Raw genomic sequence first — 11,460 nt, 5'->3', positions numbered from 1 at the left:
TGCTGACACAGTTGTAATGATGAACTGAACTACTTGCATACCTATACGATGTAGCTCAAAACATTGAGAAAAAAATAAAGAGAATTGAGATTTTTCAGCCTGATATGAACTTTTTCCATTCATCCATTCTCTGCCCATTATCCGGAGTCGGGTCGCGGGGGCAACAGCTTAAGCAAGAAACCCCAGACTTCCCTCTCCCCAGCCACATTTTCCAACTCTGCGGGAGGGATCCCGAGGCGTTCTCAGGCCAGCCGAGAGATATAATCCCTCCAGCGTGTCCTGGGTCTTCCCGGGGTCTCCTCCCAGAGGGACGTGCCCAGAACACCTCACCAGGGAGGCGTCCAGGAGGCATCCTAACCAGATGCCCTACCCACCTCAACTGGTTCCTCTCGATGCGGAGGAGCAGCAGCTCTACTCTGAGCCTCTCCCGGGTGACCGAGCTCCTCACCCTATCTCTAAGGGAGAGCCCAGCCACCCTGCGGAGGAAACTCATTTCAGCCACCTGTATACGAGATCTCGTTCTTTCGGTCACGACCCACAAAAAATAAATAACTAAAATGTTAAATTCGTTCCTTTATTACTCATATTTGATCATTTTTCTTCCAAATCTAATCTTTTAAAAGTGTCTAGTTCAGAGGTGTCCAATTCCGGTCCTTGAGGGCCACAGTCCTGCAGGTTTTCCATGTATCCCTGCTCCAAAACACCTGACTCAAGTCAACCAGTTATTGCACAGAACTTCATTGGCTGTTGGATCCATTTCATGTAAGCCAGGAGTGTTGGAACAGGGATATATTGACAACTTGCAGGACAGCAGCCCTCGAGGACTGACTTTGGACACCCCTAGTCTATTTGTCAGTCACTCTGATGAAAATTATCATTTAGGTTTCACTGAAGCATCCTGAGCATGTCATGAAGATGGTTTGTTGCATTAAAGTTTATGTATTCAGAACAAAATGTTACAAATGTCCACTGGGGTCTTCTATGTTGTATTAAGTTTCGAGGTTAATAACTCTTGTTCTAGTTTATTCATCTTAACATGTGACCTGAAAACCTTTGAAACCATGATTACTATAACTCACCAATATGAAGACAGTCCCTTTTGTCTCTAAAAAGCAAGGAAATTGGTACTGTAAAATGTATGTATGTATATATATATATATATATATATATATATATATATATATATATATATATATATATATATATACATTCAGGGAGAAAACTAATGTGTTGGCGTCTTTTTATTATTTTATTTCTTTTTATTTCTTTGGTTTGGTCTGTTAAGTAACTTTCCAATATGCTGTGTCACTCCAAAACTCACCAGCTAATCGGAATGCGCCTCTGAAAGAGCCCGCCTACGTAAGGTTGTGTCAGAAATTAAACCAAACAATTGTGAATCAAAACCAAAAACTGTGTAGCGCAACAAAAATAGCAAGAAGAGAGAAAGAGGAAACTACAAACAAAACTGCTCAATTTAACCAAACAAAAGCTAGTAGTTTTCATGATGATTGATCATTTTTGATTTTGTGATTATTTAATTGACTTAAGTTTTAGAAGGTTTTGGTTTTAATTGGTTTTTTTTTTTTTTTGCTTGCGTTTTTCTGAAACAAATCTGATTCCATAAAAAGGCGGGTCGAAACGTTTTACTATAACCAATCATTGTTGACAAATTAGCAGCTTACGCTTGATTGGCTGAGCGTCACGTCCATCACAGATAAGTCCACGGCGACGCTTCCGCTTCATGCTTTTCAATCCATCCGCCGCTCCGTGAAAAGTTCAGGTACACAGCGTGTTGTCTGGGTTTTTCAGGTTTGTCCTGTTTTGACATTTCTACACAGTTCACCTACCCGCTGGGTTAAACTAACATGCAATCTCTAAGGTATGTATACGTTTGTACTCGTGTTAATTCTACATTTTTTTGGCTTATTCTGTATTTTCAAATGTTATTTGCTTCGTAAAGATTGTTTTTAAGCCAATTGCATAACTTTTGAGACATCAGCTGAGGTTTCTTAATGTCCCAGGAATCTCTTCCGGGCTGCCTGGTCCTCTGATGCGAAGCTCGATGGCAAAACGGCGGTCATCACCGGAGCCAACACCGGTATCGGCAAAGAAACGGCCATAGACTTGGCAAAGAGAGGTAGATCTCCCTGACATTGCTTGGTTTTATTTGTTCATGGCCTAGTTTTCTTTTTCTTTGTCAATATGTTAAAGGACTACAACTATAATCAGACCTTTTAGTGGCACATTTGTCTTCAATTGGTTTAATTTCCTAAAGCACCTGTTGCAAATTAGTTTCTTCTCACAGTATATTAATACACATTTTCACATGTCATTTGAGGAAATTTTATGTTCAGTCACAGCTTTGATGGGATGTGGAAAACTGCCAAATTGGAATAAATACAACAAATTATTTGATATTCTAACCATATGTACAACTCATACCAACAACTGTTAAACATTTAATGGTGGGAGATGCTGGAGTTATTTGTGACTTGTAGAGTGAACTTTTTTTTAGGCAGTTCATACTACTAAATTCTTCTGTTTATCTAATGGGACTGAGTTGTTTGATTCATTTTTGGCGAGTCATTGCAGCTGAATCAGAAAAGGCCTTTATTGTTACTCAAGAAGTTCAACTTTTCTTTCTTTCACAATCTCTGCAAACGAAGGGTGGATACCGAGTCAAAGTTTAGTTAAGCAACAAGTGACGTCACTTTAACCAAAACTGAAGGAGAAGCAGGAGCCTGAGATGCGTTCATGTGAATCCCATTTTTAATGTCAAATGTTTTGTAAAGGATATTTGTTTATAATTATGTATTCAGACACTTGGTCTTTGTTTCTGCATGGACAGCTGATGTAAACTGAGGTTTGCTACATAAGAAAGAGACTGTTGTTCAGAATCCCATCAACATTTGGAGCAACTTTTGATAACTTAATGTCCATTTCAGCAGAATGTGGTGTGGCTTTGTATGCTTAGAACAAGGCTGTAGCTTTTAGAAAGATTATCTAATGTTTTTTTTATCTAATGGAAAGCTCTAGAGTGCAACCATCTTGGTCTTACTCCCGTGTTTAGTTTAGTTTTGTTGAGCTTAACTTTTGTTTTTCTCAACATATAATAAAAAAAGCTTTTTTTTTTTTTTTTTTTTTTTTTTTTTTTTTTGTCTTTTAGCAGCTACAGCTCTATTTAAAGAAGAAGAAAAAAAAAGTTTATTGCTAAGATTTTAGAAAAAGTTGTAGATAAACAGCTTAAAGATGTATTTAGAGAAGCGTGTTCATTCTGGATCATTTCCAGTCTGGATTTTGTAGATCTTGTTCCACTGAAATGACCTGATGCAGGAGAACGTTCTCTTACTGATGCTGGACTTGACCTCAGGCTGTAATCCTGTTGATAATCACATCCTGCTCGATAGCCTGAATCACTGTGTTGGTTTATCAGGATATGCTTTGGGATGGTTTTCCTCTTATCTTACTGGATGAACTTTTTTTTTTTTTTTTTTTTTTTTTTTTTAAAAACCCATGGTGTCCCACAAGGACACTGAAAGATTTATGCTTAATACAGAAGAGTCTCGTGTGAAAGCTTCATCTAGGAACCACGGTGTAACTCTGGACTCGGCCTTGATGCTCATCAGAAATCACTCCTGTTTTTAAGTTCTTGCCAACCGAGGTCCCATTGCATCTCGTCATGAAATAAAGAGGATTCTGCTTGTTTGTATTTAACCACACCTGGATTTCTGTTCATTGTTTTTTTTTTTTTAAAAAAAATCTCTGACTATCTACAAGTTTTTCATAATGCTGCTGATGGCCTCCTGAGAAAATCCTGCAAGTATTTTCATGACCTCCCGTTGTTTAATTCAGCAGCATTGGTGCCCCATCTACTTTAATGTTTAGAAGATGGACTTGAAGGTTTGCCTGCTGCAACACACCTGATTCATATAAAATGGATCTCCACAACTTAAGTTCTGCAGAAGTCTTAACGACACTTTCATTTGAAGCAGGTGTGTTGCAGCAGGAACACATCCAAGGACACTGGCCCTGGAGGACCAGAGTTGGTGGTCCCTGATGTAGCTTTACGTCAGGAGTGGGCATGGATGTGTTGCAGTAGAGAAACTCCGAACACGTGCAGGACTGCAGCCCTGGAGGACCAGAGTTGGTGGTCCCTGATGTAGCTTTACGTCAGGAGTGGGCATGGATGTGTTGCAGTAGAGAAACTCCGAACACGTGCAGGACTGTGGCCCTGGAGGACCAGAGTTGCCCCTCTCAGCTTTACGTGGCCTGACACTAACTCAGGGTTGTCTAAACCCAGTCCTCGAGGTCTGCTAACCTTCAGTTTTTTACATGCAACCCAGCTCCAACACACCTGAATCCAAAGGCTGAATCCCTCATCTGCATGTCATCCAGCTGTGCGGACGCCTGGCAACGAGCCGCTTACTTGAATCAGGTGTGTTAGAGAAGGGTTGCATCTAAAAGCTGCAGGATGGTAGATCTCCTGGACCGAACATGGGGACCCCTGCACTCATTTATACCAGCAGGTCCCTCAGGTCATGTGATCATGACGTGTGTGACGATGTGTGTGTTAAACCCTGACTGAATGTTGTCAGTGTGTGTGGAGGTGTATATCTCTTTATCTGTGTTTATTATGTAAAGCACTTTGTATGAAAAGTGCTTTATAAATAGCATTTTATTTTTCTATGTAAACTTCTTCATGCAGCACAAGGAAACATGTCATGTAAAAAATATACAAAATAAATTCTATTTCCTGTCCTATTTAGGTCTAGTCACGTTTTTAAGGGTTTTTAAACCACAATCATTTTGAAAATAAATATAATTATTCTGTCAAATGGCTCACTGCCCTAAAATTACAGCATTAATAGGAAAAAAGACAAATTAAGAAACAAAGCTTAACAAATAACAAACCTAATGTGAGTGTAAATAGCTGCTTTTCTATTTAATTAGGTTTTCTAAGTATAAATACACTTGTTGTCACAAGAGGGAGCCCTTGATTCATCCACCCGCCTTCTTCCCATTGATAGTCTAAAATAATTTAGATTCTATTTAGATAATAAATTTGGAGAGAAGGGTAGGTATAATAAGCCTTGGCTTCTGCCTCCTCCTGGTTAAATGAGAATGATGAAACTTGTTATTTTATGTTGTTTAAATTTTGTTTGTGATGTAAATTTGACCAAACTATAAATATAATTATCTCTTCATACATACATTCTGTTTGATGAAACTGCAAACGCTGTTGTAAATCGTTGCTTTTTATTCTCTCTGTTCAGGAGCCAGAGTCATCATCGCGTGCCGGGACATGGAGAAGGCGCAGACGGCCTTGAAAGAAATCATCGAGCGTTCTGGCAGCGACAATGTTGTTTGCATGAAACTTGACTTGTCGGACAGTAAATCCATCAGAGAGTTTGCAGAAGCCATCAACAAAGGTTCAGTTTCCTTCTTTTAAATGATGTTTACATGAAAGTCGCAGAGTTTCACCTCTTTCTGCTTGTCTTTCTGCAGATGAGCCGAAGCTCAACATCCTCATCAACAACGCTGGCGTGATGGTTTGTCCGTTCGGGAAAACGGCAGACGGCTTTGAGATGCAGATCGGTGTAAACCACATGGGTAAATGCAACCACTTTGGGACTTTTTTTTAAAATTTTTTTTATTTATCCTCCTGTTTTATCATTTAAAACACTAATTCTCCCAGGAAAGCATTAAACTGCAGCAAATATTAGTTCTTCTCCTGAGAGCCTGTTGGTTTGGCTTTCCTGATGGCTGGGATGCCAACATGGTGGATTAATGTAGCTCCAGGCTGCTGCTGGTGTTGACTGCGTGTTTCTCTCATCGGGGACGTCCAGCAACAAACACACTACATATTTGCTGCCACTGGATCTGATGCTACACTTCACTCTCCCATGTATTTAGATACATTTTAATACAAAATTGTAAAATCACATGATATAATCCATCAAAAGGTGTGTTGGGGGGGGGTGAACTTGTTTATAACTAGAGATTTATGATAATACAGTCATGCTCTTGTCCACAAAAATATACACTAAAGTGCAGATTAGATGAAATTTTCCATGGTTGAGCCTAATTTCAGAATGAGGTAAGATGGTTAAAACAGTCAGGAATCGGCTATTTTAGTCATTATGTAAAGATTAATATGTAAAGTTTTTGGGTTTTTTTTATTAGATTTTATATTGTCAGCGCTTGTTTAAACCATCAGTTGTATGAGGTGTAGTGTTAAATTTTTTCCTCCAGAGAGGCAGATCTCTATCTGTCTGTCTGTCTGTCTATAGATGCTTTTATCCAAAGCGACTTGCATATGAGTGTATGTGTGTGTGTGTGTGTGTATATACATATTTATATATATATATCATTGACAGATGACTTAATGTAGCTGGAAATTATCCACAGAAATGCAGCATAGCTCATGCATTGCATTTTGTACCAGACTTATTTTTATATTTCAAGTCACTTATATAATTTATCATATATTTTTATCTGCATAGATTTTAGTAGTGTTTTAACCAGAATAGTCATTTTGCTGTTAGATACTGATTACTGATTATTATGGCTTCACGTACGCCTGTGTGTGTAATCCAGTAGTTTGAGGAGCACATTGTCATGCTTAGCCAGGGTGTTTTTGGGTTTTTTTCTCTTTTATTGCCTTGTTTAACTAGAAAATATGACCCTTAGATTCACTTTATTCTAATGTTTACTCATCAGACTGGTTGAAAATGGTCCAAATTTACATGTAAAACCAAGAAAATGGATGAAGTTTTGATGGATTATGTGGCAAAGTGTTGAAACGGAGCGTGCTGTCTGGCTGTGTGATTACTCAGGATCATGAGAGCTGTTGTGTAATTTCCTTTCTGTTATGAGTCGATGTTTGGCTGTCAGTGTTAACTGTGTTAGTGTTAAATATTCATTTACAATAATCTGGATCATTTTGTGTTATCTTCCTGCAGCCTGGTTAAAACAAACAGAAGTTTCCTATTTAAACACACTTTTCTACGCAACTTCTGTTGACAGAAGTGAATACATGTGTGGACATGTGGCATAAAACTGATTCTACTGATATAAATAACATGATGATAAAGTCGCCACAGATTCTCTCGACCAGAACCCTGTTTTTCAGAACCACTTCCTCACAAGACTTATTCTTACTGCCTCTCAGCCTAAATGACATGGTGAATACAACTGAAGTATATTTTCACAACTACATGCAGTATAAACAGGGGTTTAGTAGGAAGCTGTGACGTGAGATTAGAAAGAAGTGTCAATTAAAATGTGTTACTGTAAGAGTAAACCTGGCGCGCAGTAGAAAATGCTAATGGTCTAAAACCAGAAGACAGCAGCTCAGTTCATCTAGGAATGACTCGAGTCATGTCTAATGAGGAACGGTGCAGAAGTAGAAGCTAAAAGCGGGAACCAGAGCAGTTTTATAGATGCTTTAATAGAGGTGTTTACTTGAGTTAATATCTCAGAAAACCCTCTTGTTTGGATCGTAAACGCTTCTTGTTTTTCAGGAGGATGGAGGGATAGACCTGGTATTTATTTTTAGAAACGCCACGAGATTCAGGAATGAAGTGAAGACCGAGATGGGACCTGATAGGAAGAGTGAATGTTTCAGGATAAAACGTTTCTCTTCATTGAAACCAGCAGGACTTTTGTTTCAGTTCAGTCGTAGCAGAACACATTTACAAGGTTTTCAGAGGTTTTTGACACAAAACGGCAAAACTCAGTCAGGATTTACGATCGTGCTTGCTAGCTGTCTGTTTGTCCCGCGGTGATTTAAACAGAAATTTCTATCAGCAGTCTTCTTTCTTTTGACCTCCAAGTGGCGATATCATGTTTTTGTTGCATGTCTGTGTAATTGCTTTGGGCTTGGACGCCAATGCTTGGTTTAGTTTTTTTTTTTTTTGTTGTTTTTGGTTTTTTTTTTTAGATGGTTTTAATTTGGTACATATGGGAATAGCTGCTTCCATGGACTAATTTATTCCAAATAAGTAAATATCATGAATGACATCACTTTTTTTTTTTTTTTTTTTTTTTTAAATAAGGACGAAGTTTGAACCATTTTAAAGCTGAAATGTAATCGTCATGCTTCAGACATCTCTACTCCCTGCATATCGATGCCATCTCGTGTGATATTTCTCCATTTTATGATTAGATTCTGTGTGAACACTGAGCTGAAGCTGAGTTTAGATTAAATCATAAACAAAGTTAAGTGTGAAGCAGCTGGGACAACGGTCTGCACATCCAGATCTGAGACCATGGTCCTCAGCTGGAAAAGGGGGGGAGTGTCTGGAATGAGGTCCCACCCGCAGTGGAGTTCAAGTATCTGGGGTTTTGTTTACGACTGAGGGAAGGATGGAGCGTGAGCTTGACGGGCAGATGGCTGCGGCGTCTGTAGTAGTGTGGATTCTACCTTGTGGGTCGTGACCGAAGGACTGATGCCTCCTGGACCTCCCTGGTGAGGTGTTCCAGGCACGTCCCTCTGAGAGGAGACCCTGGGGAAGACCCAAGACACGCTGGAGGGATTATATCTCTCGGCTGGACTAGGAATGCCTTGAGATCCCCCCCCGCAGAGTTGGACAATTTGCCTGGGGAGAAGGAAGTCTGAGCTTCCTTGCTTAGGCTGCTGCCCCCGCGACCCGACCCCAGATAAGCGGTAGAAGATGGATAAATGGAAAAAGTTCATATCTGGCAGAAAAAAATCTTACTTTTTTTTTTTTTTCTCAATGTTTTGAGCTACGTCGTGTAGGTATGTAAGTAGTTCAGTTCAACATTACAGCTCTGTCAGCGCTCTTCATCGCTCCCTGGACATGAGTGAAACAGAAAAGCGTCTGCTAAATGTCTGTAGAAATGACTGTAGAAACATGGTGGCGGCGGCGTCATGCTGTTGGGCTATTCTGTCTCTGAACCTTGTCCATGAGGGAATGAGAGGTGCTTAGTGGTGTTCAGAGGTTCCCTGCTGCAACACGCCTGAGTCAGATCAGTGGGTAATTAGCAGACTCATGCAGTTGATTTCAGTCTCTGCATGAGTGTGTTAAGTTTGTTGTGTTGCAGGAGGGAAACTCTCAACACTTGCAGAACTGCAGCCCTCAAAGACCGAAGTTGGGACCCTGCACAAGTCTCTGAAATCTGTATTTAATCTGATGTGTGGATCCGATGGAGGTTTAAGATCTTAACACGTTCACCATGATTCTTAATGCTGAAACTCCAGATTGAACCTGAAACCTGAATCTCTTCTTCTTCTTCAGGTCATTTCCTGTTGACGTATTTGTTGATTGACCTGATCAAAAGATCGGCTCCATCCCGGATCATTAACGTGTCTTCCATGGCTCACGCGTGGGGCTCCATCAATCTGGAGGACATCAACAGCGAGAAAAGTTACAGCAAGACTAAAGCCTACGCTCAGAGCAAGCTCGCCAACGTGCTCTTCACCCGCTCTCTGGCAAAAAGGCTGGAAGGTACGCATGTCACGTCCTCACCTGCTCTGGTACGGCCGCCGTTTGGGCTTCAGGAGGAAACCAGCCAACAGGGAGCCATGCTGCTGATTGGCTGTCCTGTTGCTCAGCGTTATTAATCAGAAGTGTGTTTTTGTGCAGGCACTGGTGTGACGGCGTACTCTCTGCATCCTGGAGTTGTTCAGACAGACTTGTGGCGTCATTTGAGCATTTTTGAGCAGATCTTCATGAAGATAGCCAGTCCCTTCACCAAAAACTCCGTTCAGGGAGCTCAGACCACAATTTACTGCGCAGTGGAGCCAACTCTGGAGAACGAGAGCGGTGGATACTACAGGTACTTGTGTGAAGCAGTGGTACTCAGACTGTGGGTTGCAAGATATCAGGGGGTTGCTAGGTAATGCAAAGCTTACATTTATCAAAGACATTTGGGATTTTTAACAGTGATCTTAAAATTAAATCATTAATGCAGAGAGAAATCTGTGAATTGGCACCTTTTCATATCTAATAAACTCATACACAGCGAAACTGCTACATGTGCCATATTTTGGCATGATCTCTGTAAGAGGAGCGGATTTTAGGTATGTTGGTGCCTTGTCACAGCAGTGAACTGAATCCACTAGAAATCCCTTTATCCTCCTTATTTCTGTAGATTCTGACAGTTCTGCAGCCTTAAGGCCTTTACACACCGGGGCCGACGCAAATAAATGACATGAAGTTGTGACTAATCCGGAGGTGACTTATCGACGTTTGTGTCTATACACAATAGGGCTGGGGTTTTTTTTTCCTGATTTGATTTAAATTCAGATTCTCCCAATTCATCAATTTTGCTGATTTTTTTGTAGCCTTTTAAAAAAAGAGGAAAAAAAAAACACTTTTTCTTTAATCGTCATTTTTCTTCATTTCATTTAGAAAAACAACACAGTAGCCAGACCATCATTCTGCTTCTGTAATGCCCAAAAACAGAAGTAAAAAAGAGCAATAAAAATGACAAAAAAAAGTTTGAACAGGTTTTTTGAAATCTATTTTTCAACAAAAATATTGATTTTACAATTGTGAAGCAAAAAAAATCACTATTTGATTCCCCCCCACCCCCAATACACACAGTGTGGTGCAAAAAATTGCAAGGTGGAATCCACATCAAGCCACGACAACAGATGTAAAGAGGCGCCGCGTACGTCCTGTTCTAGTAAAGAGAGAAGGAAATTATTGGGGCTAAATAGTCTGAGTAGGTGTGTAAAGGCCTTTTAATCATGCAGTTGTGGAGGTGAAGTGTAAGTTATCTTGGGGATTGTGGCTGAAAAGGTTTGAGAACAGGGATAAAGTTAATTTCTCTGTATGCCCTTACCTTATTTGTAAAATAGCTGTATTTCTACTTTTTATATTATTATTCAGCACCTTATAATCAAAACAAGTTCCTAGTCTGTGAATTGTTCAAAGACAATGGCAATGAAAGTCTTCTGATTCTGATAGTATATAACAGTGAGTCTATAACATTATGGCAGCCGCAGTCGCCACAGAAACCTGCGGCGAGACACTTTTAACGCTTCCTATCCGACACGTCTTTGCTTCCAGTGACTGCGCTCCTGCCAGCTGCTCCAATGCAGGAAAAGATGACGACCTGGCACAGAAGCTGTGGGAGCTGAGCTGCAGAATTCTCTCCATATCATGGGAATAAGGAAGCGCGGATGGAAAAGAAAACCTTTTCCAGTGTATTGTTATCCTGGTAACCCAGTGTCTTTCGTCGCAAACACTACTTGCCAGGAAACGATTGTCTTAACAAACACATCCTACATGTTCTTCCAACTGTTTGCAGTGTTTTATTCTCAGTATTTCTAATAAGTTATGTGAAGTTTTTAAATAACTTTGTTTTAATAAAAACTTTTAACATTTATTTGGGTACAGTTTTAAGATGCAATATTTGAGTTTCCTATGATTTTATTTTTCCTGTACCTGTGTTTTCTAATAATAAAAAATCTTTTACTGTCATTTTTTT

The 11,460-nt window shown here is 39.9% G+C and overlaps 1 protein-coding gene across 1 annotated transcript; it reads left to right on the top strand.

Annotated features, from left to right (window-relative positions):
- Nucleotides 1–1,743: 1,743 nt before the first annotated feature.
- LOC306770547 (retinol dehydrogenase 12-like) lies at nucleotides 1,744–11,359 on the top strand. Its single transcript, XM_079259418.1, has 7 exons — nucleotides 1,744–1,879; nucleotides 2,022–2,137; nucleotides 5,274–5,429; nucleotides 5,506–5,610; nucleotides 9,261–9,470; nucleotides 9,609–9,801; nucleotides 11,040–11,359. The coding sequence occupies exons 1-7, from the start codon at nucleotides 1,866–1,868 to the stop codon at nucleotides 11,140–11,142; spliced, it is 897 nt and encodes a 298-aa protein (XP_079115544.1). The 5' UTR covers nucleotides 1,744–1,865; the 3' UTR covers nucleotides 11,143–11,359.
- Nucleotides 11,360–11,460: the final 101 nt, after the last annotated feature.

This window comes from Telmatherina bonti (genome assembly GCF_933228915.1).
Source record: "Telmatherina bonti genome assembly, chromosome: 20".
In the NCBI taxonomy this organism is placed as follows: Eukaryota; Metazoa; Chordata; class Actinopteri; order Atheriniformes; family Telmatherinidae; genus Telmatherina; species Telmatherina bonti.
Note: the sequence above shows the minus strand (reverse complement) of the source record. Positions and strands in the feature narration are given on the sequence as shown.

Coding starts and splice junctions, on each gene's coding strand:
- LOC306770547 (XM_079259418.1), top strand. Junction 2,138..5,273: donor CATAGACTTGGCAAAGAGAG/GTAGATCTCCCT, acceptor CTCTCTGTTCAG/GAGCCAGAGTCATCATCGCG. Junction 9,802..11,039: donor GAGAGCGGTGGATACTACAG/GTACTTGTGTGA, acceptor CTTTGCTTCCAG/TGACTGCGCTCCTGCCAGCT.